The following is a 25,561-nucleotide window of genomic DNA, read 5'->3' as shown; positions in this document are numbered from 1 at the left end:
GAGGCCGCCATAGGTGAGGCTCCCTGTAGGTTCCCTGCTTCCGGACAATGAGTTCAGCCTTTGCTGAAGGTAGTACATAGGAGCCCTTCTGCCCAGCATGGTGTGAGGACACAGGAATGAAACCCCACCTCCTTGCTCCCCAGAAGCTTTCTTCACCTTGTCATTAAGTTCTGAAATTCTGTTGCCCTTGGAGAAAGAGCGGTTCTCCGGCCATTGCTCCTCTCTGCTCTGCTCTTACACGTGAGGGTGACAGAAAGGCAGAATGGAGCAGGATTGTGGACTGACAGGTAGCAGTATGCCAGGTAGACCGCCAGAGCAGGAGAGAGAGAGTAGATTTTAATCCCATGCTCGACCTTCACCTGTCCCCAGCTTTCCACTTGGGGACCTCAGCCCTAGATATAATCCTCTTAGCTTACACACACAGTCTGGGTTCAATAACACGTCTGTTTTAGGACACTCATACTTTAGTGTGGAGCTGAACATCAAGCCCATTATTTGCTTGTCAGCCCTGAGGATGTGCGATGGTGTTGGAAGGGTGGAGAGAGTACGAGAGCAGGAGCCCCTTAGGATGGGGGGCTTCAGACATCTGTTGTCCTGGCTCTTGGAAAGTATTGGATCAGGGAATTTTACATGATTGGTCCTTTATTCATTCAACACGCACGGACTGAGAACCTGCCAAGTACCCAGCCCTGTGGGGGTGTCAAGGGGGACATAGTCTAGTTGCAGAATCAGGCAGCTCCGTAAGTATCATGCAGTGTTGAGGGAGAACTCTTCCAATTGAGGGTGGCCGTGGCCGGTGCCTTGAGAGGAGGTGGGGATGTGAAGTCTTCCTTTTTAAATCCATGCGGTGGGGCCAAGGCTGTCTTCCCCCATTATAACTTAGAAATTAAAAGAATACTACATCTTGGGGCCAGGCCCAGTTAAGTTTGTGCGCGCTGCTTCAGCGGCCCGGGGTTCGCAGGTTCGGATCCCGGGTGCAGACCTACACGCCACTCATCAAGCCGTGCTGAAGCGGCGTCCCTCATGCAAAACAGAGGAAGTTGGGCACAGGTGTTAGCTCAGGGACAATCTTCCTCACCAGAAAAAAAAGAATTCTACATCTGATGTTTAAAGGACTGTTAAAATGGCAGACCCTGCTCACCTCTTTCTAGGGCATCTTCCCATCCGATTTTGGTTGTAACTTGTCAGAGTATGCATGTGGCTGTGTAGCCTGGCTGTTTTCCCATTGTACTTTTTAAAAAATAACAGCTTTATCGTATAATTCACATACCATAAAGTTCACCCTTTTAAAGTATACAATTCAGTGGTTTCTAGAATATTCAGAGTTGTGCACCCATCCCCACCAATCAATTTTATAACGTTTTCATCATCCCAAAAAAAGAAAGCCTGTACCCATTAACAGTCACTCCCCATTTCCACCCCTGTTCTAGCCAACCACTAATCTATTTTCTGTCCTTATGGATCTACCTTTTCTGGACATTTTATATAAATGGAATCCTACAATATGTGGCCTTTTGTGTCTGGCTTCTTTCATGGAGCATCATGTTTTCCAGGCTCTTCCGTGGTGTAGCACATATAGTAATTCATCCCTCTTATGGCCAAGTAATATTCCCCACTGTACTCTTAACTAAAACTCAAATCCCTTGACTCAGCTTTGTCTTTTGAAAAATGCTCTTTCGATTCTGAAGGTGGTGTAACCTCTAGTCCGTGCCTTCTCTTCCCTTCTGCCATGGTTTCCTAAGACCGTCTATTTTTTTAAATTGTGATGAAATATACATAACATAAAATTTACCACCTTAACCTTTTTTTTTTTAAAGATTTTATTTATTTATTTATTTTGCCCCCAAAGCCCCAGTAGATAGTTGTATGTCATAGCTGCACATCCTTCTAGTTGCTGTACATGGGACGCGGCCTCAGCATGGCCGGGGAAGCGGTGCGTTGGTGCGCGCCCGGGATCTGAACCCGGGCCGCCAGCAGCAGAGCGCGCGCACTTAACCGCTAAGCCACGGGGCCGGCCCCCACCTTAACCATTTTTAAGTGTACAATTCAGTGGTGTTAAGTACATTCATGTTGTTGTGCACCCAATCTCTAGAACTCTCTTCATCTTGTGAAACTGAAGCTCTGTGCACATCAAACAACAATCCCCATCTGCATCCCACCGCCCAGCCTCTGGCAGACTCTCTCCTGTCTCTGAATTTGACTACTCTAGACACCTCATATAAGTGGAATTGTACAGTATTTAAGGCAGTCTATTTTTCAATTAGCCGGAAATGGGCAAGGTGGACTAGTGAGAGCTGCTCTGAAATTTCTCCTCTGGAGCCTGGGCGCATCTGTGTCTGTTTCCCTGTGAAGCTGTGAAGCAGGTTTGGCTCTAGCCCTCGTGGGGTTTCTGAAGGGGATGCTGCCCCCAGGGTGAGGGGCTCTGTCTGAAATGATAGCGTTAAGTCCTAATAAGGAACTTCTGGTAAGGAGCTAAGAAGGAAGTGAACCACCACCTTGTCTTCCCCAGGAGAAATCTCAGATACAGAAGGATCTCTGGAGAATTGAAGATGTCATCGCAGGCCTGAGTGCAAATAAAGAGAACTTCAGAATCCTGGTGGAATCGGTCAAAAATCCAGGTGAGTGCACCATCTTCCTGGGAACAGGGTGTTGGAGGCCAGCACCCAGGTGGGTGGAATGGTCTTGGGGGAGGCCAGGTCTTGAGGCGCTGTCACTCCTCTTGTACTTGGAGGAGGAGGGTCTTGATACATGCTATCCCGTGTTTCGTCCACGCCCCCAGAGAGGAAGACGGTGCCTTTGTTTTCTCACCCGCCTGTGCCTTCACTCTCGACCTCGGAGAGCAAGCTGCCCCCGCAGCCCAGCCCTCCCACCAGCCCGGTGCGGACCCCGCTGGAGGTCCGACTCTTCCCTCAGCTGCAGACCTACGTGCCGTACCGACCTCATCCGCTCCAGCTGAAGAAAGTGACGTCCCCCCTCCAGTCACCAACCAAGACTAAGCCCAAAGTGGTGAGTACTGATGACCCGGAGCTGAGCGCGTCATTCCTCTCCACCAGATGATTGTCCCTCTGTCCTCAGGTCAGTCTCTCTTGGGAGAGAAGCTTCTGGGGAAACTTGGGGAGATGGAAGCAGCCAGAGTCCTGAGCCATGAGCGGTTAAGGAATGGTAGGGCTCCGCCATTGTGCCTTAGACCCCCAGAACTAGAAGCGCCCTTAGAGATGGTGTAGCCCAACCCTCCCATTAGGTGGTTGGGAAAACTGAGGCCCAGCAAGAGGAAGTGACTGTGCTGAATAGGTGGACTTCGTGATCTGCACCATGCAAAGAGGTGTGTGCTGCCCCGTGTGGGGCTCCCTGCAAACCTGCAGTTACACAGGCCCGTGGGCTATGGGCTTGTTTCAGCAGAAAAGTATCCTTATCTTCACCTACAGTTGAGCACTCAGCTGGGTTGTAGGAAATGTTTGATCTTCACAATAACCTCAAGGAGTATAAGCAGGAAGGTCAGTATCTCCATCCCACAGATCAGAGAACTGAGGCCCAAAGGTGTTAAAATTTGTTGTAGGTCTCCATGTTAGTTAGCAGATCCAGTCCACATCTCCTGACCATTCTCTGTGCCATCTGCCATCTAATTGGGCATTCAGCCTAGGCCCTCAGGTCAGGTCTGTGGCCCATGTGGTTGCCTGGGCCAACACCTTGGCTTGCCTGGCATAGAGAGGGGTTAGCCTTTGGCAGAGTCTTGGAGCACGGGAGGAGACTTTAAGGAGATAGAAGATGTGGTCAGGTACCATGACAGCTCATGTCTCCAGGGCCAGGCCAACCTTGGCTGGAGAACATGAGGGGTCTGGTCCAAGTGACAGGGAAGTCATAGCAGAGGGGACCTTGGAATGGGGACCTCTAGGTCTTTGCCAATAAAGGCGTGGAGGAGCTTTGCCTGGGCACCATGTGTACCTAGGACCTCTGACGAGGTCAGTGTTCAGTGCTGGGTAAAACACACACGTTCCCGTACCCAGCTCTTCACTGTCCACCTGCTTCCAGCCACGGCCCAGGGCTGGAAGACAGATGCCAGGACCCAGAGTCATTGTGAATTTCTCCATCTTGAGATCTCCTTCCCAATCCCAGATCTAAGAGGCATGGGGCACCAGCCACCAAACAGGAGACAGAAAGATAGCAGAACAGCAGGAATGGCTGGGGCAGATGCTGCTGACATAAGGCAAGATGCCTGCCGGCCGGGACGAGGAACAGAGGGAGAAGGTGCTAGCCTGGGAGCTGGACTGCATAGATTCTAGTCCTGTTCTCTCACTGGGTTCTTGAGCAAGGCTGATCTCCTCTCTGAGCCTCCTCAGTTTGCCCTTGTGCACAACAAGCAGCTTGGAATAGATGATGCCAGAGGCTCCTCCTCACAGCCTGGTCCTCTGTGGCTCAGGGGCCAGGCTTTTCAACTTGGCTGAGCAGCAGGGTCACCAGGGGGGGTCTTCTCTCCCCTCCTTCTAGTAATGTATGTGTGTTCACCAGTTTTACCATATTTTTGTTGTTGTTTGCTTGTTTAAAATTTCTATTTGTGAAACAATGAGTTCATCCTGAAATTGACATAAAACATGAGTATATAATTTAAGAAATAATAATAAAGAGATCACCCATGTTTTACCAACACCCAGACCAAGAAATGGAACTTCGCCAGCAACCAGAAGCCCTTGGGCCTTTCGGTCTCCTTCTGGTGCAGGCCCTGTCTCTGCCTCGTGCCTCCCCCGCCCCCCACCAGGTTTATTGAGAAATAATTGACAGCACTGTATAAACTTAAGGTGTATAGAAAATGACTTGATTTACATATATTGTGAAATGATTACCACAATAAGTTAACATTCATCATCTCATATAGATACGAAAAAAAGAAAAAAAAAGTTTTTTTCCTTGTGATGAGAACTCTTAGGATCTACCATCTTAACAACTTTCTCATATATCATAAAGCAGTGTTAACTGTAGTCATCATGTTGTACGTTACATCCCTAGTACTTATTTATCTTGTAACTGGACGTTTGTACCTTTTGACCACCTTCCTCCAATTCTCCTGCCTCTTACCCTCTGCCTCTGATAACCACAAGTCTGATTTCTTTTTCTTTGAGGTTTTTATTTTTCTTTTAAGATTCCACATATAAGTGAGATCATACTGTATTTGTCTTTCTCCGTCTGTCTGACTTATTTCACTTAGCATAATGCCTCAAGGTCCATCCACGTCACAAATGGCAGGATTTCCTTCTTTTTTATGGCTGAATAATAATGCATTGTATATGCACCACATCTTTATCCATTCATCCGTTGATGGGCACTTAGGTTGTTTCCATGTCTCAGCTATTGTAGATAATGCTGCTGTAAACATAGGGGATATCTCTTCAATGTAGTGTTTTCATTTCCTTTGGATATATTCCCAGAAGTAGAATTGCTGGACCATATGGCAATTCTATTTTTAATTTTTAAGGAACCTCCATACTGTTTTCCATAGTGGCTGTACCAGTGCAGGCCCTTTCTGCCAGAGGTAACCACTATCTTGACTTTTTGGATAATTCCCATTATGTTTGCATCTCTAAACACTTTAATTTTGCTCATATGTAATACAGTCGTGCACCGCATAATGATGTATCAGTCAGCGACAGACTACATATACAACAGTGATCCCATAAGATTAGTACCATACAGCCTAGGTGTGTAGTAGGCTATACCATCTGGGTTTGTGTAAGAGCACTCTATGATGTTCGCACAACAATGAAATCACCTAACGATGCATTTATCGTTAAACGACACATGACTGTGCTGTATTTATTCTTTTGTATCTTGCATCTTTTCTTCAACATTATGTTTGTGAGATTCATCAACATTGTTGCATGTAACTATAGTTCTTTCATTTTTATTTGGCTTATTTTCTTGAATTTAATGTCTTTTACTTTTTTATTAGATAATACTCAAATGGTACAAAATCAAAAGATATAAACAAGTATATAATAAATGTCTCCCATGTACCCTCTGTCTCTAGACATTCTATTTGCTTCAATCAAAGGCAATTAATGTTTTGTGTTTATCTTTCTGGGGAGCTTTTTAAAAATTGGTGATTCCGAGATCTTGTCAGGGTTGGAAACCACTGATGCTCAGAGAGCCTAATGGGTATCTTGGGTAGGCGGCTTAACTTTCACACAATATTGAAATGTGTTGCATTAGAAGAATGCTGATAAACCTTGGCAAAGCAGGCTTGCAGCACCCTTTCCTGAACTCTGCAAAATTCTGAAAAACAAAGCAAAATTAGACTAAGAAAAGAGGAGTTTAGGAGGAAGGAGTCTCCATGGTTCTTTGTCCCAGGAGTGGGTGTTCATGGCGGTCGGTCCAGGCTGTTTGTCTGTGGAGAGGCCACAGCCCTCAGAGCATTGTGGGTAGGGGCTTTCAAGGAAAATAGTTACATTCATCCTGGCCCAGGGAGTGGGCTGCAGGGTAGGCAGTGAGTCACCCGTCCTGACTGCCTATTCAGTCCCTGAGTCCGGAAGGAGGAAATATTTTGTAGCCATGCACATTTCTGATAGGGCAGGAGGGTGTAGATTGTCCTTGCTCAGATCCCCAGCCTGCTGAAGGATCCAGGGACTGTGCAGGGACACTGAGCCGGCTCAGTCTGAGCACTGGAGTGGGGTAGACGATTGTTCTCCAGGTGTGGTGGAGGAGGTGCTGTCACAGACTGATGAATAAGTGCAGAGCTACCAGCCTGCTCCCCCTATGATGCGCTCCAAGCAAGTGGAGTCAACATGGACCCAGGAGACCTGAGTTCTGGATTTTGTATAGGTAACACTTGGAAAAATAGAAAGTGTGTGAGTCAAAGGGAAGAATGGAGATAGAGCAGAGGCATTCCCCCTTCTTCAGAGGTCAACCAGGGGAAATGTTGGCATCTTTTGGCTGAAGTGGTCATGCTGTGCAGGCCTGAGGTGGCCTGCTTTGCCCTTTGGGCCACCACTCAGCGTCCTCCCTCGAGCTCCCTCTCACTGGACACTGGTTCTTTTTCTGAGCAGGAAGATGAGGCACCTCCCAGGCCCCCACTCCCTGAGCTCTATAGCCCGGAGGACCAGCCCCCGGCCGTGCCACCTCTGCCAAGGGAGGCCACCATCATCCGGCACACTTCAGTGAGGGGCCTCAAGCGGCAGTCGGACGAGAGGAAGCGAGACCGGGAGCAGGGGCAGTGTGTGAACGGGGACTCGAGGGTGAGCAGGGAGGACCCCTGGGGTTGCCCCAGTATGCTGCGGAGAGGTAAAGTGGCTGATGAAGGGCAGGAATGACAGCCTCAGACTCTGCCCACAGGTGGAGCTCCGGTCATACGTGAGTGAGCCTGAGCTGGCCACCTTCAGTGGGGACATGGCCCAGCCCTCCCTGGGACTCGTGGGCTCTGAGAGCAGGTACCAGACGCTGCCAGGCAGAGGTAAGGCAAGAATCTCCATGGAGTCTTTCTGGGAACCCCCACCACCACCACACCACTGCTCCCCAACCCTCACCCGGTACCTTGCACCCTTCTGCCTACAGTTGTGGGCAGCGGCTGTCAGGGAGGGCCTGTCCTTCCCTGCTCTGGCCCACATGCTGATTCTCCTCTTCTATTACATCTGCCCCCAGGAACAATGATAATAGTAATTACTGTGAAGCCTGGCACTGTTTTAAGCACTTTATATTCACTTAGTTAATATCCGTAAGAATCCTATGAGGGAAGTACTGTTATTATCCCCATTTTAGAGATAAGAAAACTAAGGCTCAGAGAAATTAAATAACTTGCTAATTAGCCAGTAAATGATGGAGCCAGAGTACAATCCCAGTGTTCTGGCCCCAGAGCCACCGCCCCTGCAGGCTGGGATGTTGGGTGACTGCATCAGTTTGGCCATCTCAGGACCTCCCAAGGGTTTTTTCCTCTTCTGTGTCACTCTAAGACTCCATGAGTCCTTTCTTTAAACAAGCACACTTTTCTCCTCGTTTGGGCCTCCTTCTCACTGTCCTCCCCTATCCCTTCTGGATGGGGATGGGAGCAGCCTTAGGCCCTTAAGCTCACCCATACCCCATTTTCCCCATAGCCAGACCCTCTTCCTCAGAAATCCCCATAAAGGGAGGCCTCCCAACCTTTCTGCATCTGGTCCTCCTGGAACCTGTGAGCAGGCTGACCGTGCTCCCTCACCTGATTTTCCTGTCTGCTCCCCAAGGTGGGAGGTCAAGTGCTTTCCCCCGTTGGCCAGGTGCGGAAGCAGGAGGACACACAGCCATGGTTCTGACACCTGTGGGGTCATGTGACTCCCAGCCCACCACACTGTCTAGGCTTGCTGTGGCCTGAGCTGGTCCCTGGAGGGTGTGCGCTCTGGATTTTGCTGAGATGGATCCCAGCAGCCGTTGGCACTGTACCTGGGGACCCTGTTCCCTTCATTCATTATAGCCTAGAGGTGTTTTTCCATGGCAGTATTAGTGGTATCCTGGGCAGGACAGTTCTTGTTGCTCAGGATTCTCTGGGCCATGCAGGGCATTGATCATTCTTTTTCCCATGTGCTAAATGCTGGTGGTCTCCTCAGTCAGTGTGTTGCCCCTTTCCAGATGTCAGGGCCACCCTTGGTGAGAGTCACGGCTAGTGGAGAAAGCTCAGGCTGTGGCACCAGCCAGGGTGAGATGATTCCTCTAGGCCATAGGACCTGTTCATGGGAAGCGCGTGGTCAGTGATGTTCCTACCATGTGACCTTGGACAAGTTCCTTAACCTCTCTGAGCCTTAGATTACTCCCTTCTACAATGGTCAGGTAATACTTACATTGTAGGGCCAGTGGGACAACATCTGTATAAAACACCTAGCACGGTGCCTGCCTGTTACATAGTAAATGCTCAATAAATGTTTGGTCCCTTCTTTCCCTTCATTCATTTATTCTTTCATTCAGTCAGTTGGTCAACCAGGCATTGTTGAATTTGCAATCTAGTCAGACAGGTATGTTAACACTGTGGTCAGTGCAGTAACCAGTGAATATACTGGGGATATAGGGGATAACTGATACTGCCTGGGGCACTTCAGAAGCCTTCACACAGGCAGGACATCTAAGTTGGGTCGTGCAGGACGCATAGGAGTTCATCAGGAAGAAGGGATAAAGGGCATTCCTACCTCTCCATCCTTTTCACCTGCCAAGCAGCCCAGGTCTTCTGCATGTGAGGGAAGATGAGGGTAGTTCACAGATTTGCAGGGACACTGTCCCCCACTGGGGACAGAGGGCAGCCCTGGGCTGGCCCTTTATCCTCTACCCGGGGCCTTGCTCGTCCAGGCCCTGGGGAGGAAGAAGAGTGGGTTGCTAGCTGCGCCCTCGTCGATCCCTCACAGGAGTGGGAGGTGATTAGGGAGGGGCTGCTGGCCTGTCTGCCCCGTCACAAATATAGTTGCATTTCTCTTTCCTCACTAAGGGCTCTCAGGGTCCACGTCAAGGCTCCAGCAGTCGTCCACCATTGCTCCCTACGTCACCCTCCGGCGGGATCTCAATGTGGAAAGCAGCAAGGTGACCTTCCCTGTGAGTGTCCTTGAGAGGTTCTCCAGGGGCTCACTGCTCCCTCATGCACAGAGGGAATGGCTGTGAGGTGGACTATGACTGGCGATCCTGTGGGCCCTGGGGATGGCCTTTGAGGTGACCTCAGCCCCTCCTGAGCTCAAGGTCCCTGTCACCATGTGCTCAATGATGCCTTCCCCACTGCCCACCAAGAGAGGCATTACACTGCCCTGTCTGTTTCCTGAGGACCTACCTTTCTCTCCAGTCTGTCAGGCTTGGAGGAGGGAGCCCAGGAAATCTGCACCCTGAGTTCTGGCCCCCTAGTATGCTGCGTGTGTGCCCAACTGGACAGGCCTGGGCCTCAGTGTCTGCATCTGCAGAATGGGGTGCTGCCATGGGAGCAGGATAGCAGGGGTATCATGTCCATGAGTGTGCTTAGAGAAAGTGGTTCTCTATGGCCAAGAGGAGCCCAACTAGAGTGTGTGTGTATGAGTGTGTGTGTATGTGTGTGTGAGAGAGACAAAGAACGGGAATGAAGCCAGCAGGGTGGCTGCCCTCTGTGTTCCCAGCCCAGCAGCTCTGTCTGTCTGTCACCCTCCTGTTCCTCAGAGACCCAAGAGTGCCTTGGAGCGCCTGTACTCAGGGGACCACCAGCGGGGCAAGATGAGTGCGGAGGAGCAGCTTGAGCGCATGAAGCGGCACCAGAAGGCTCTGGTCCGGGAGCGCAAGAGGACGCTGAATCAAGGAGAGAGGACGGGTCTGCCCTCGTCCCGCTACCTCAGCCAACCGCTCCCTGGAGATCTCGGCTCAGTATGTTAGGAGGGTCCAGGCAGGTGGGGCTGGGACAGGGAGCAGAGCTTCCTCGAGTCTCCCAAACACAAGCATGTCATGTCACACCTCTGAGAGAGTGAGCTATTGACCTAGATGATTCAGAGAACACCCCACGGACTGTTTGTCCGCAACCCAGGCCGCGTGTGTGACCTGGTCAGAGGGTGACCCACAACCAGAGCAGGAGTGAGGATGTCATGGCAGGAGCCTAGGAGCAGAGAAAATGTCCAAAGTCAGTCCTCCGAGCTGAGCTTGAGAGAGGCCTTTGTAGGCCTTCGGAGTCTCGCAGCTGAATCAAGGACTTGGGAATACAGGGTTCGAGAAGTGGAGGAGGAAAAAGGTAGTATGATTTGATGAGGAGCACAAGCCAACCAGCCTCTCAAACCTCCAGGCGGATGTCCTGTGGGGCAACTGAGCACAGGGTGGTGTGGTCTCCAGGCTGTGGTCTCCCACAGCTTGTGGTGCTGACAGGCCTCGTGGTGCCCCAGGAGAGCCAGGGAATCTGCTTCCCCCTGGTGGTGCTTCTAGGCACTGCACCCTGCCCACAGTCGCCTTAGGTCCCTTTTGGAAACATTCCATGTGACTTCTCTGTTGTTTGAAATCAGTGTTTCCAGAGACCTCTAGTCTGACTGTTCTTTCCCTAATTCATTGCACAAGCTCTTTTGCTTTTAGTATTACCGCTCATTGCCTCTAATCCTGCCTGATTGTGTTTACAGGAGCTTCTAGTTTGCGTTGAACATTCTCTAACTGGCCTGTGCTCTTTGTTACCAGGCTTATAATAGCAGCTCTTGTCTCTGTAGCCTAGCGAGCACTCCCGTGTGTGACTCACCTTTCTCCTGCCCCCTTCATGCAGGCCTACTGACTCGTAATTTACTCATCCCAAAAGCCACCCCGCAAGGCTGAGCCAACCCACTGTCTGAGGGCCGTGGTCATTGGCAGAGGTCTGGGCATTATGAATTTATCAAAGTCCATGCCTTACATCTGGACAGTAGACGCGGACTTCAGAGATTGCACGTTTGAATAAATTCTACCAAGTCTAAGGTGGTTTGGTTTTAATTTCTCCAGTCCCGTTGCACAATTTCTTATGGAAAACTTTTTGTTTCTAGTATTTAATAATTGAACAGATAGCAAGATATATTATGTTCTGTATTCAGAGGGCGTCTACAGGTTTTAGCTCAGACACCAAAGGGGTAAGACTCAGGACACTCATCCTGAGAAGCTGTAAAGCCAGTAACTTCATCTTTATGAGCAAATGTCGTATGGGGTAACACTGACCTTCTCCAACCTGATGTCTCAAATGTAGAAAGATAATCTAAAATCGTAACTTGAATACCTTGTAATTTTTTTCTTAAAAAAGACTTGTGTAAGTCTCTGCATCAACGCCAATAAACGTGTTGCTTAACGATAATGGATTGGCGTGGTTCTTCCCCGGGATGCATTTGAGAGTCTAGTGAACTTTTTCTGTTTGTGGAAACAATCAGGCTGGGTTTAAATGAGGACTTGTCTCTATTCGGGCACTCGTGAGCGTGTAAGAAAATGTGCTTTTCTTTGTGAATCATTAAATTAATTTTTCATCCCTGAGACTTCAACTGCCTAATCCTTTCATACTGTGACTGGAAACCATCACCTAGGAGCGATTACATTGGTTTGGAGTCAGTATCGAGAGCTTGTGCATGGATGAGGGAAATATGCTGATACGGCTATGGGTTTGGGGCGGCTTGAAGGGGCATCAAAGACCGTTTCACTGCTTGGGGCTCTTTGAGGTGGATGGGGTGGGAGGGAGGAGGCGATCTGGGGTGGAGAAGCATCTGCTTGGCTCCTGCTCAAGAGAAGAGAGGCTTTGAGCCTGTTCCCTCTTGACAACCGGCTCAGCGTCAAAGGCCTGTGAGGACGCAGGCCGAGGTGATTAGGAAACCACCACAGAGCCGCGCAGTTGTGCTTGGGTTGTAAAATAGCCAAGTTAGACTTTCCTCTGTGAAGAGACGCTTGTTACAAAGTTGATACTGAGGAACAGCCTTAGAAATGTGTTTGATTTAGCATTTCAACTTTACATGGCTTCAGTTTTTCTAACTTGAAACATCTGCCCCCAATAGATGTCAGGGTACAATAGATGCCGTGGTACGGTAGGTGCTATGGTACACAACGGTTTCTCTGCCTCACTGGTCCCAGCTGCTCCTGCTTGGACCTCCCCAGCCCCACTGTGGGTGCAGTATCCCCACCCCTAAATGTATCCCGTTGGGAGTACCCATTAGAGAGGCCCTTGGCTGTCCTGTTTGCTTACCAGGGCCTCAAGGGGCTTGTTTTTTTCATTATTCCTGAGCTGGGGCATATGGCTCCTGAACCGGAAAGACTTCCATGAGCTGTGGGCAACACAGCGGCAAATCCCTTCCCTGGAGCTCTGTCCCGGGTTCTGTTTTGGGGTCACCCTCTCGGAGCTGCAGACCTCCTGTATTGCTGGGGACCATTGTGAGTCTGAAGTCATGAATCTTAGACCTGTGCCCTGGGGGTGCATGTTTGAACCCTCGGGGGGCCCATATCAGAAAGAGATCAGCAGTCTGGAATCAGGCCGTGTAAGGGGAGCAGAGGCCTGGTTCTCCCTTACGCAGTTACAGCAGGAACCGTCTGTGTCAGGTCTGCTGCCTTGTTTTAGAGATGAGGTTGAGGTCCGTGATCACACAGCTTTTCCTTGATGGCCACAGGCCCATCTTCTCGAGGACCTCAGGGCCTGCGAGACCCAACCACATGGGGCCCGGAGTGGCCCTTTGAGCAGTCAGGACTACATTTAACCCTCTTGTTCTGTTGCCAGTGGAAGCGCGAGCAGGACTTTGACCTGCAGCTGCTGGAGCGGGCCGTGCAAGGGGAAAGGAGGGACAAGGAGGAGAATGGCTGGCTGAAAGTGCAGGCCGTGCCTGTCACTGAGTTGGACCTGGAACCACAGGACTATGACTTGGACATCAGCAGAGAGGTGAGGGCACGGGCTTCCTTGGTGCCCCCAGAGGCACAGCCTCCGGCTCCCAGCCTGATCCACCCTCCCAGTGGCACTGGGGCCTGTTGTCCTGAATGAGGACAGGGCTCAGCTTCAGTGTGGCCCAGGAGAATGGATTGAGAGCAGCTTGAAGCAATAAAAAGAACCCAGGCGTTTTGATGCAGGTTCAAATCTCTCTCTCTCTAATTTGGGGCAGGTCATTTAACTTCTCTGTGCCTCGGTTTCCTCGACAGTAACGTGGGTTGTGGTGAGGATTAAGTGACTCATCACGGTGCCTAGAGAATTAGCAAAGATCAGAAGTCCTGAGCACAGGGCCTGGCACATAGTAGGCACATGATGAGGTAGGTTGTTATTGTAATGTTCCCTGGAGAACCACTTTGCAACTGGCCAGTCAGGCTGACTTGGGCAATCAGACTTGGGGAAAAAAGGGGGCAGGTTTGAAAATCACAGGTGAAATTTCCAGCCATGGCAGAGGCGGGGAGCCCTGCGTAGTTCTGGTCTGAATTCTTCTGGCGCCCTCTTGTGGCTCAAATGCGTCATGACCAGGCAGGCCCAGGAAAGCAAGTAACCCCTGGATCCCTACCAATGGGAAGGTCTCTGCCCAAGGGAAGAGAAAGGGAATCAGAGGGTGACAGACTCAGGGTGTCTTCTGTGGCCTATGTTGTGCCATTCGTAAGCTCTGTCATGCAGAGTCTCCGGCTGTTTGGTTCAGCTTTGTGTGCAGTGGGCGCGAGGCCGGGCACACAGTAGGCGTTCTGTAAAAGTCTGCTGAATGACGACTCTGTTGGATGAGGCGCACAGTGGCCCACGGGTATCCCAGGAACATTTGTACAAGGACTTGGCCCTGAAACTGTGCGAGAGGACATGCTCTCACCCCCTGAGGGGTGGGTTCTTCAGGGTGTGGGCAAACTGGCACCTGTGGACTTGCCGAGTTCTGGGGTCAGCTGGGGCTCCAGGGGTTAACAAGGCCAGTCCCCTGCCCTCAGACCTTTTCTCTTTGGCACCTCTGAAGCAGCCAAAGGTCTGTACTCTCTCAGATTCACAAAAGAAGCTTCTACCCACTGCCTTGGCAATGGAAGTATGTTTTACGGTGTTCTAATTGGCGTGCCAGCCAGGGGAAAAGTCCTTCCTTATCTCTAACCTAGATCATTCCTGCTACAATGTAATCTACTTCCTTCCTCTGGATCTGCCCTTATTGGAAATAACAGAGAAGAGCTTATTTCTTGCTATGTTTCACTAGAATGAAAGGTCTCCATGGATTTAAATTCAAGTCCAGATTTGTCCTGGGATTGGATTTAGCTTGTCTTTAGAAGCTTCAACCAGCCTGGTTTTAATGCTCTCGTAGTTTGCAGAGGAAAAAATTCCCTGGGGTATGCAAAATTGCCTTTGGCATTCTTAGCCTTTGGCATTTGAGATTTCACCAAGCTGAGGTTACTACTGGTTCGTGTCGGAGACGTAGGGGGAGTCAGGGCCATTTTCCTCTTGAAAGCAATAGTTACAGCACGGCTGCCTCCAGTCTAGATTGGAGGAGGTTTTGTAGGGATAGAAAGCACTATCGCTTCCTTTTATCCACCCATCCACCCACTCACCTACTCATCCATCCATCTGCCTGCTCGTCCACCTGCCCACCTACCCATCCAAGGAGTATTTGCTGAAGGGCTGCTAAGTGCAGGTCCCTGCACTGGACAGCGGAGAGACAACAGAAGACAGGAGGAAGTAAGGGGTTTGTGGGGGAGGGTCAGGGAGGCCTCCTGGAGGTGAGGCCAGAAGGATGAGAGAGAGTCTCTGCAGCAAAAGGAAGAGCATCCCAGGCAGAGTCTGCACCGTGGGTCGTTGTGGCTGAGAGGCTGTGGGGCTGAGTTTGGGGGTAGCATTAAGGATGGTTCTTGTCCTGAGGGCTTCTGGCCTAGTTGTTTTGCTTTCCCTCTTCCCTGCCCTCAGCCTGTAGGAGGGTGTCTGGGATGGTGGAGAGAACATGGGCTTTGGAGTCAGATCCCAGCTCCACAGTGGACCGCTGTTGTGATCTTAGCGAGTCCTTAACCTCTGTGGGCTCCGTGTGCTTCCTCACACTGGGGATGGGGCGGGGAGCGGGTCCCCCACCCAGACATCTCAGCTGTCCCTCCACTGCCTCTTGGTCTTCTCAGCTGTCCAAACCGGAGAAGGTCTCCATCCCCGAGCGTTACATAGAGCTGGATCCTGAAGAGCCACCCAGCCTTGAGGAGCTGCAGGCGCGGTATCGCAAAGCTGAGAAGATCCGCAACATCCTCGCCCGCTCCAGGTCAGCCCTCGCGCTGCCAAGTCCTGGCAGCCTGCTAGGCCCGACCCCGGGGGTGTGTCAGGCCAGCTGGGGTACATGTTTTGCCAGGCCTCCGTCTCAGGGAAGTCCGACTCATTGGAAGGGGCAGGCTGGCTCTCAGCATGTCACCCACAGATCAGCAGGGAAGCTTGCCTAGGTCATCTGGGAAGTCCTGAAATACTCGGAGGGCCTGTCCCATGTCTTGTGACCCTGGCAAGTGTAGGGAGTGGAGCTGAGCATGGCGGTGAAGTGAACAAAGCCGTGGGTGTATGGGGAGTAGCACACACACCCTTGTCTAGGGAGAAAGTGCTTTTATCTGATGCCCCCCAAAGGAGGGGCCAGAGAGCCCCTCCTCCCCTGAAGCGGCTGCAGGGGTGGTGAGGGCCCATAGCCTGCTTTCTGGCCCTCCTGCAGCATGTGCAACCTGCAGCCCACATCGGGCCAGGACAGGAACAGCGTGGCCGACCTGGACTTGCAGCTACAGGAGCAGGAGCGCATCATCAACATCTCCTACGCCCTGGCCTCCGAGGCCTCCCAGCGCAGCAGGCAGGTGGCAGGTGAGGCCATGGATGCTGGTCTCCAAGGCTGGGTCCCACTCGCTGCTCCCTGGGGCTCGGGGCCCGGCATGGTTTGTCAGGGAGTCAGCAGAAAACCAGGTGTCAGGCATGGTAGTTGCAAGCCAGTGGTGTGTTCTGTCCCGTGAGCACCACAGGGTGAGGTGGTGGAAGGTGAGGTGGGGCAGGCCAGGCAGTGGGGGAACTGGAGCGCAGAAGTGGCAGAGGAAAGAGGTCCAGGAGAGCGTGTGTCGAGCTCGTTAATCTGGGAGTGGCGCTGCTGTTCAGCTTTCTCTGAGATTGCGGGTGAAAAACAGGTTTTTCAGGCCTCTGAGCCAAGAGGCCAAGGCTAAGGTTTCTGGTCTCATGAAGAAGGGTGCAGGAAAGCCATTGGTGCTTGAATTTCTTGCTGGGGCAAGGCGCAGGGGGCCCCCTCTAGCCCTTCCTGGGACCCCTGCTTTCGTCCGCAAAATAAAGCCACTGTTATCTTCTCAGAGTGGCCTGTGCCAGAATGCTAGACTTGGGAAATGGGACTGTGCTGGCCAGTGGGGAAAAAATACCACAAATGGGAGGGAGTGTGTGTGTGTGCACGTGTGTGTGTGTGTGTGTGTGTGTGTGTGTGTGTGTGTGAGTGAAGGCTTTCTCTCCCAGCCAGGAAAGAGACTCATGGCTCCTCCGTCCACCCACATCTCCCCCCCAACCCCCGTGTGCCCTCACAGTTCACCTAGCACTGTTTCCCCCCAGGGGCAGAGGCCACTGTGTGTCTAGGAGGTGCCCTTGGCCAGAGGTGTTCTAGGCCTTCTGGGGAGGGGGTGGTCAGAGAGCCTGAAATGGTGTCACAGCCCCACCAAGCCTCCAACTCTAGCCAAAGGGTCTGGAAGCGACCAAGGGTGGGGCCTGCAGGGCCCAAAGGTAACTGGCCCTGGGGAGTCTAGTCTGGGAGCAGAGCTTGACCATCCCCTCAGGAAGCCATGGGAGTGACTGAGGACAAGGGGAAGCCTGTTCTCTGTCCCTCGCGCCCTGATCCTGCAGAGTCTCTGAAATCCCTACCGTCCTGACTCCCTTGGAGGACATGCTGAGTGGGCTGAGAGGCGGTCAGTGTGGCGTTCTGTGACTGGGGAGACCGTAGGTGGCTCACCCAGACCCCTCCTCCTAATGATCCTGGGGGCTCCCTGTGACCCATCTCGGGGCACATGTCGAGGGTTTCAGCAGGGGCTACTCCCCCATCATGAAGCACCCTCCTCTTTGGCCTGTGCTTGCTCTGCCTGTGTGGACCTCCAGTCCTTGGCCTCCTCACCACCAGTGTGCCCCAGACCAGACCCCTGTGGGTAGTTAGCAGAGCCTCCCTCACTCTCCTGTGCTGCAGCCTTTCTTCACTCTTGCTCCCTCTGTCCATCTCAGAGACATAGCTGGGAACTGCAGGCCGGTCCCAGCCAGCCCCCACCAGGGCCTATGGATGTGCCCCCTAAGCCCAGGCCATTAGTGGTGGGCAACGGTGCCCACCCCAGCTCTGCCCGCGTCCGGTGCTGTGGGAGTGGACAAGGAGCCTAACACACCGCTTAATTCCTGTGTGCCCGTCTAGCGCAGCAGCTGGCCCTCCTCCCGCCTAAAGCCCCCCTGTCCTCCAGGACGGTGCCACCTTACCCCCCCTTAAGCAACGGACTCCACTACACCTTTGTCTAACACCTTCCAAGTAAGAGCCCCTGCCTGGCGTGCCCCCTCCCCTAGTGCTGAGCATGCCCCTCCCCGCTGCTGAGACATTGCAGTGCCACCTGTGATGCTTTCTTCCGCTGGCAAAGCGGCTGCTGGGGAGACCGCCCTGGACCGGCAGGCAGGTGGGGACTGATGTTTTTTAGGGACTCGACCCTCAGTGGCTCCGATACATAGAGACTGTGTGATCCAAGCCGCCTGCCTTCCCGAATCTCAGGAGCCAGAACTGCGCCCCTCCCCACCCTGCTCTCCTTCCCGCGCAGCCCGACGCCCCACGGGACGAGCGCAGGCCAGATGGCCAGCTTCAGGGGCAGCAGGGGTGGGAAGCAAGAGTTAGATCTTGGCCTCTTGGGGCTTTGGCCAAAGAAACCAAATAAGTGGAGACTGGAAAAAGTCCAGTTTTACAGATGGGGAAACTGGGGCCCAATGAGGGGGTGGGGGCTCACTCCAGGTCACACAGAATGGGGATGAGAGCAGGGACTAGGACTGCCTTTTAGTCACTTGAGGACCTTAGGAGGGAGAGGAAGGGAAGCTTCGGGGGGAAGCTGCCCAGAGCAATGTGAAATTGGCCCACAGCCATTCAGAATGTTCTGGCATCACCCCACTAAGTCCTCCCTATGTGAGCATTTAGTGAAGAGACAGCGTGGGGTTAGAGAAGAGCACTGGACCAGGAGTCAGGAGGCGTGGCGTTTGGTCCAGTCTTGTGGTGAGTGCTTGGCCTGGGCCTGTTGCTTCTGAGCCCAGTCGCCTCACCTGGACGGTGGGGGAGTCAGATCAGCAGTCCTTTCCCTGACATACCATCTCACTAACATTTTGTAGGGTTTTCCCCTGTCTTTGCCTTACCTACACTTATGGGCACCATTGTTGAGTACCTACTGTGTGCCAGGCACTGTACTAAGCATCTCCTCTGATCCACACAACAACCCTATGAAGATATTCACTCCCATTTTACAGGTGAGGAAACGAAGCTCAGAGACCTTGAGGGACTTGCCCAAGGAGTCACAGCTGTAAGTTTCAGAGCCAGGGTTTGAGCCCCTCCAGTGCGAGTTCAGAGCCTTTATTCTCCATCACCACGCGTGGACTCATCTGGGCCACCCCCAGGAGCTCTCGGTGTTTGGAGAAGGGAGTGAAGTGAGGGACGGAGATCCTGTGCACTAGGGGTGGGAGCCATGGTTTTTGGTAGGTGTCCTGCGGCCTCGGAGCAGGGTCGGCCTGCCCCACCAGCCTGAGGGCGGAGGAAAGAGGTCGGCCTGTGTGGGCCAGGCTCTCGGGAGGTGTGGAGTAGGGACCCTGTGACTGAGGAACCACAAAGAAACGCTCCAGCCAGGTCCTGCTGGGGCCCTGGTAGGGTGTGTGGTTTTCTGGAGATCTGAGCCTGGTGACACCACCCACGCCACAGAGGGGCAGGGAGAGACTTTGTTCCTCCCAGCTTTTGGCACCCCCTGGCTGTATGATAGGCTTTTAATGCTCTTTGCAGAGCACACCCACATTTCCTCCTCATCAGGAGGTGAGTATGATCACCTTGTTTTTAGATTGAAAAAACAAGGCCTATGGAAGCTGAGAGAGTCACCCAGAGGCCTCAGTGAGTGCAGGGCAGGGCCAGACCTGGACAGCAGGGTCTTCTTTGCTCGGGCCTTTTGCCCTGTCAGAGCAGGGACCCAGTCTCGGGGTCAGCATGTGTCTGACAAACTTCCTAGAAGTGCTAGGGGTGGAGGGAGGGTGGGGCCAAGTGCCATGAGTCCTAGCAGCTGAGGGTCCCCCAGCAGCGGCCGCATTGCCCCAGCTCCCTGCTCTGCTGCTCTCTGTCTGTCAGCCTGTCTGCCATTCCCTGTCACATGTGTGCACAGACATGCCCATGGCCTGCTCCTCAGATCGGACAGGGTCCTGCCAGCCTCTCATTGTCTCCTGTGCTTTTTGCCAGCCCAGGGTGTGACTGACCCGTGACCCAGCATGCAGAGAAGTCTGGAGCCAGAGGCCCAGTCGAACCAGCTTCCTCCGAGAAGATTGACTTTTCCTCTCCCAAGGAAACCCCTTCCAGCTAAGCAGGGGTTCTAGCTGGAGAAAGGAGCAGCCCACCAGCTGTGGGGCATTCACCATAGGGCTAGGTCTAACACCCCCCACTTGTTTTAGTTCAGACTCCTTTTTACATATGACAGAGGCACTTTTGATACACACTGTAAAATACTGACACTGTATTTTAGAATGAGAATATATTTTATAATGTTCACCTCAAGGACTGAGTGGCTGGAAAGTTGAGGGTGCGGGATTTTGGAGCTGCACATACAGATCCAGGTACCCTTTGGGTCGGGGGCCGTGGGGAAGGCAGGGCAAGCAGAGACCAATCAACATCCGCTGAACTCAGGTGAAGGCTGGATTGGAGAATGTGCTTCCAGTGGGTTCCAGTGTTAGGCTCGTTGGTGTGCTGTTGGGGGAAGAGGGGCCCTTGGCTGCAGAGATCAGCCGTCCCTGACTGGTCTTATGACAGCTCTGGAGCGTGAAACTCCACTAGGATGGCACGTGGAGCCCCTGTCTGCTGTGCCTTGGCCCTTGGGTTTGGTTCAGGGGCTACAGTGCATTCAAGAGCTTTGGCTCCCAGCCCACCCATGAGGTTCTCTCAGCAAAGGGCTCTTCTCAGAAAGAAAAAAGCAGTTTGCTTAAATTTTAAGAAATACACTTTAAATGCAGAAAAGGTGAGAGGAAGCACCTTTTATTGTATCAAAAGCAATAAACTCCACACTGGGTGGCATCTGCCTCCAGCTCCCTGACTGCATAGTAGGCCGTGGTGGGAATCCTGGGGTCTGTGCGGCCTGCCGTGGAGAACGGAGGTCCGCTTCCCTGGGACTTGGTCTGGTGGCAGGAGGGCAGGCAGGTGCCCCCACCATCCCTGGTGGCCGGCAGCCAGCAGGGCCACAATGGCAGGACTGTGACTTGACTTCCAGCCCGAAATGGGGAGAGGACTGCCACGCCAGGCCCAGTGTTTGTGGTCCTTTATTTAAGTCGTGAGCTCGTGATAGTCTGTGTACAGAAAATGGTGTTCAAAAGGAAAAAAAAAACTCCATTGGGTAGAGCCACACTTTAAATGAAAATTTGTCTTTGACTATGGTCAGGAAAAAAATCTTGAATATATTTAGAAGTTGCTGTCTATTTTTAACTAACTCCATATGCTGCCAGTATCGACTTCATGACATTTGCCAAAATAAGATTTTATTTTTGTCTTTATAAGATTTTGTTGGAAAAATGAAATGAATATTTTGCAAGAAAACGTTAATTTAAATAAAAGTGTAATGGTTTGCAAAAAAAAAAATGTGATGTACAGATTAAAATATTAACCTGATATGCTTCCTGCTTCTTGCTGGCTGTGTTCTCATGAGTGGCCTGGTTTTTTTTTCCATTTCTTTGGAAAATCCCCAGCGTCAGCTCTTGATCCTGCTTGAGTCCACCTATGAGAATTTTCTCCTGAGGACAGTTCCTTGACACTTGATTGACTTTGGAGGCCTGGAGGAAGAAGGCCTGTGCTCCTGGGCCCTTGGTTGGGCATCAGCAGCTGCTCAGGATGGTCCCCCACCCCACCCATCCCTGTGGAGGAGCTGCCAGGCTGTGGACTCCCGTGTGGGCTGGTTTTGGCAGGCGGACTGCAATCCAAGATAGCAGGAGGGACGCCACAGGCCCCCTTCCAATCCACATGCCACTGGCTCTTTCCAATGAGGCGGGTTAGTGACGGACCATTGCAAACTGGATTTGTGTTTAATTCGTTTTGACTTGTAACGTAGGCTTAAAACAGAAGGCAAGAGGCCCGTTTAGTTTAGGGATGTGTATGTTTCCAAGTTGTTGTTATGGCAGCTTTTCTCTCTTGCCAAGAAGAGCACTCGAGGTTTAGAGTGACTCTCCAGCTATTTAAACTGGGGAAAATAGATTCCAGAGCATTCTGAACAGGGGGCACTGCTGCTTTTTTAGCTACTGATCTCTTTGAATTTTAAAATAAAAAATGCTCCCCGGTTTTAAGCATTACTTGGAGATAGTCTCCATAACAGATGAAAGTGGGGATGAGGGACGGATTCCTCCGTAGCTGAGTGCAAAGGCAAAAAAGGTATGGAGGCAACACCCCACCCAGAGTGGCCGTCTGCAGGCATTTTCTCTGCGAAAACGTGTCAGTGGTTTTTTTACTGTTGGTCTCAGTTTCTGTTTCACACACACAATCCTGTGTAAGAGGGAACATGGTGACTCTAACTGTTCTCTCCAGCTCCGGCAGGGAGGAGGGGTAGCCTGTTCTGTAAGAATCGTGGCCCAAATTTCAGTCTACAGAGAGCATGACACTCCCTCCGCTCAAACCCCCTGAAGAGCACATGTGGTTTGGAAAAGGCACGCTCCAGCTGCGTCACGTGTAAGGGGCAACATGGCCTGGCCCTCTCAAGAGGACTCTTGTTACCTGAGGTAAGATGGGGCCATGTGTGAAAGTACTGGCTGGCAGGGACCCTACTGGTGGGGACGACTTTGGGAAACCACGTGGCCCACAATTCCAGCTTCGCTTCTTTTTTTTTTTTTTTGTGAGGGAGATCGGCCCTGAGCTAACATCTGCCAATCCTCCTCTTTTTGCTGAGGAAGACCGGCCCTGGGCTAATATCCATGCCCATCCTCCTCCACTTTATATGGCATGCCGCCACAGCATGGCTTGCCAAGCAGTGTGTTGGTGCGCACCCGGGATCCGAACCGACAAACCCCAGGCCACCGTGCACGCACTTAACCACTGCGCCACCGGGCCGGCCCCCCAGCTTTGCTTCTTTACAGGGAACCACAAGGCCTGAGCAGAGTTTGAAATGATGGGATTGAAGTTGACAAAGGGGACGTGAGCGGGCTTCTGCTTCTGTTTACTAACATGAACTCATGAGTTTAAGTCTACCCTGGGCCCAGGTTGAGCCCAGGATATCTTATCTAATTTTAGCAAGAGCCAGTGAGAATATTTTAGGATCTGGTATGAAACGAGCTGGGAATAAAATCTTTTCCTAATCCCCACTGGAGCCTCCTGAACTGCCCAGATTCTCAACATGTCCAGGGCATCGTTTCAGTGATTAAAGCTGAGATGTACGTGCGCTTGTGAGTACGCATGAAGTAAGATGTGCCCAGACTGATGGAGATGCTGAAAAAAAGCATTTTCTTTGCTCCCTAAATTCACTTTTCTGCCTGCCCTGGTGTCTGGCTGTGGGGTGGAAACTGCGCCTTGCCCCTTCCCTTCCCTCTACCCCCTTGGCTGCCTTCAGTTAAGCTGGGTTCTCCAGAATTTTTCTGGCTACTGCAGGTCGTAGCCCAAGGCCAGGGAAGCCCCTGTCTGCCAAGGTCGGCTTAGGGAAGGAAGGCGTAGGGAGTCGGGGGTATGCAGACCCTCACAGCCAGACAAGAGCCCACTGGGGCTTTGGAATTTCCCCCCAACTGCAGTACGATACTCCGTGGCAGGTCCTTTTGTGTTCTCACCAAGGGTGGGAAAGAAGCAGCAAATTATTTGTCTAATCCACAAATCACATTTCTGAGACATGGCAGGCAAATGCTGGGAGCTCTCTGCTTCCGACGCAGCATCAGACGCTGGGTGCTTGAGGGACTTTGCCCATGTGGGTTGCACGCTGTTATGAAAAGAACAAAGGGACAAGGCTGGGGGGCTGTGAAAAATGGCAGCCCCTCCTGGTCCAGTAAACACGCCATTGCTTTGCTGCCTCCACTCCAAAGGCTACCACTTTCATTGCTCTCTGAGCAAAGAAACCTTTCTTCAGAGTGAGTGGCGGGGTACAAAGGCAGAGTAAAAAATGTGTGCACATCACAGTCCCCACAATTCTGTTTGAACAAGCATATTGATTGGGTCTGACCCTGTTACATTTTTTCGCTATTATTTGAAAAGGTGCATCTAAGTGTAGTAAATTGAACCAGCAGAGCTGAACTTTCCATGAAAACTTCTCGAGGTATTTCTTTAGTTCAAAGCTTTTGAATTTTAAAGGGCATTTTTAATATGAGTCTGTTCAGTATTCTCTGCCACAGCCCAACAAGGGATGTTAAATGCAGATGAGGCTGGCGTGAGGGCGTGTGTGGGGGTGGATGTGCCTGCACAGCGGAGGGGCAGGTCGTGGCTGGAGGGTGCAGGCCAGCCCAGGAAGGGCCGTGCTTTGTTGGGGGAGGCTGAGCCCTATGCTTTGGAGCAGCACACACCTTAGGAAAGACCTCTCTGAGCACACTGGGGACAGCTTAGGGGACAGGGAAGAGTCTTCCCAGGTGAGCTTCTCAAGGGCTGTTACGTGGAGAGCCGGAAATCACTTGTTAGGGGCTCCTAATGGATGAGGGTTCTATCCTCACGAGTAAGGGGCTTCTTACTGCTCAGCTGCTCGCTCTCTCTCACACTGGGCTTTAGAACTGAGAGGGAATGAGAGGCACAGCCCCTTGGCTGAGGTCACAGAGTCAGACAGGAAGCTGCCGCCATCCTGAGTCCCTGGGTTGACCTCACTAATCAGTCATAGATGCTCTCCCACTGAGCCCTGAGCCGCCTCTCAATCCTTCACTGAGTGACGACGTGGGACGATTTGCTGTGTGTGGGCTGCTGCAGTGGTCCCTCTTGCCATCCTGCCTCAGGGCCCTGGAAGCATCTGCGAAGTCTCCTTTTCCCCACACACAGGGAGCTCCCCTGGCCCACTGAAGCACACAGCCCCCTTTGACTGAGTTCCTGGCCCATTGTGGGTCTGAGTCTTTGCCTCCGGAGGCCTCTTGGATCTAAAAAGCACCTCCTTTCTAGACCCAAAATTCAGGGTCAGAGGCCTCTCTTCCCTGGGAGGAGCTGGAAAACCAGGTCCTAAGCTGCAAGAACCCAGGGCTTGGGCGTCTCCGCAAAATCCTTCCAGGGTCCTTGCCAAATCTCCAGCCAAGAAGACGGGCCTGGGGAGGTCAAAATAGATTCAGAATCCCAGTAATAAACAGTAATTCTCGGGGTGTCTGCACACAGCTGTGGGAACACCAGCCCCCTTCAATTCCTCCCAGTTATGGGATCCCCAAGGGTATTTCTCATACACTCTGAAATGAGTTTTCTTGGCTCTCACTTTCAGGCCTTCCTGGTGTTACCTGTGTTTCTTGGGGCACACATGAGGTCCCAGTGACAGTAACAACTCAGATTTCATGGTCTCTGCCCTCTTCTGCTCATAACGGGGGTCCTCCACCCATGTCTCCCCTGCTCGTTTCTGCGAGGCCCCAGGTATATCTTACGTAAGCTTGCAGTAGTTCTTTCAAGTTGTCGTCCTTCCACGTGCAGCTTCTCGGTATCCTCCGGCCATGAAGCCACTGCCCCTGTGTTCCAGGACAACTGGCCCTGCCTGGCTTGCAGCCCTCTCCCCAAGGGACAAACCCCTGAAGTGCCAGGTGAGCGTTTCCCTCTGCAGAGTTCTCCCTGCCAAACCCAGGCTGCAGTCTGCACACACATGGGAGAACTTTTGCTCCCTAATTTCGTGTCTTTTGGACCCAAAAGCAAGGCTGCATGTGCTCTGGTTCACTCAGAGCCCTGGGGAGAACCGTTCTTCAACTTCTGCTCAGATCCTCTCTCCGTGGGGCTCAGAAACATTCTCTCTGTCTCCTCCCCCTCCCTCAGGGACACACCGACGTTTCTATTGCTGTGTAGTAAATTCGCCAAAACAACGATTTCTTATTTCTCGTGATTCT

The 25,561-nt window shown here is 52.0% G+C and overlaps 1 protein-coding gene across 14 annotated transcripts in view; it reads left to right on the top strand.

Moving 5' to 3' along the window:
- PLEKHA7 (pleckstrin homology domain containing A7) overlaps positions 1-21,215 on the top strand; it is a 214,422-nt gene extending 193,207 nt beyond the window's left edge. For 9 of the 14 annotated variants that reach the window (XM_058546059.1, XM_058546058.1, XM_058546063.1 and 6 more), the window contains 10 exons: positions 2,510-2,618; positions 2,780-3,006; positions 7,035-7,223; positions 7,321-7,438; positions 9,428-9,531; positions 10,117-10,317; positions 13,142-13,300; positions 15,466-15,599; positions 16,032-16,174; positions 17,754-17,864. In XM_058546059.1, the coding sequence (XP_058402042.1) occupies positions 2,510-2,618; positions 2,780-3,006; positions 7,035-7,223; positions 7,321-7,438; positions 9,428-9,531; positions 10,117-10,317; positions 13,142-13,300; positions 15,466-15,599; positions 16,032-16,174; positions 17,754-17,854 (1,485 nt within the window). In that variant the 3' untranslated portion in view covers positions 17,855-17,864. Of the gene's footprint in view, positions 1-2,509; positions 2,619-2,779; positions 3,007-7,034; positions 7,224-7,320; positions 7,439-9,427; positions 9,532-10,116; positions 10,318-13,141; positions 13,301-15,465; positions 15,600-16,031; positions 16,175-17,753; positions 17,865-18,835; positions 18,889-19,802 lie in introns of those variants that run through there. The other 5 variants (XM_058546053.1, XM_058546054.1, XM_058546052.1 and 2 more) reach the window with 5 other exon arrangements.
- Positions 21,216-25,561: the final 4,346 nt, after the last annotated feature.

The sequence above is a fragment of the Diceros bicornis genome, chromosome 7 (genome assembly GCF_020826845.1).
Source record: "Diceros bicornis minor isolate mBicDic1 chromosome 7, mDicBic1.mat.cur, whole genome shotgun sequence".
NCBI classification, from domain to species: domain Eukaryota; kingdom Metazoa; phylum Chordata; class Mammalia; order Perissodactyla; family Rhinocerotidae; genus Diceros; species Diceros bicornis.
The sequence above is the reverse complement of the archived record's forward strand: the minus strand, read 5'-3'. Positions and strand labels throughout refer to the sequence as shown.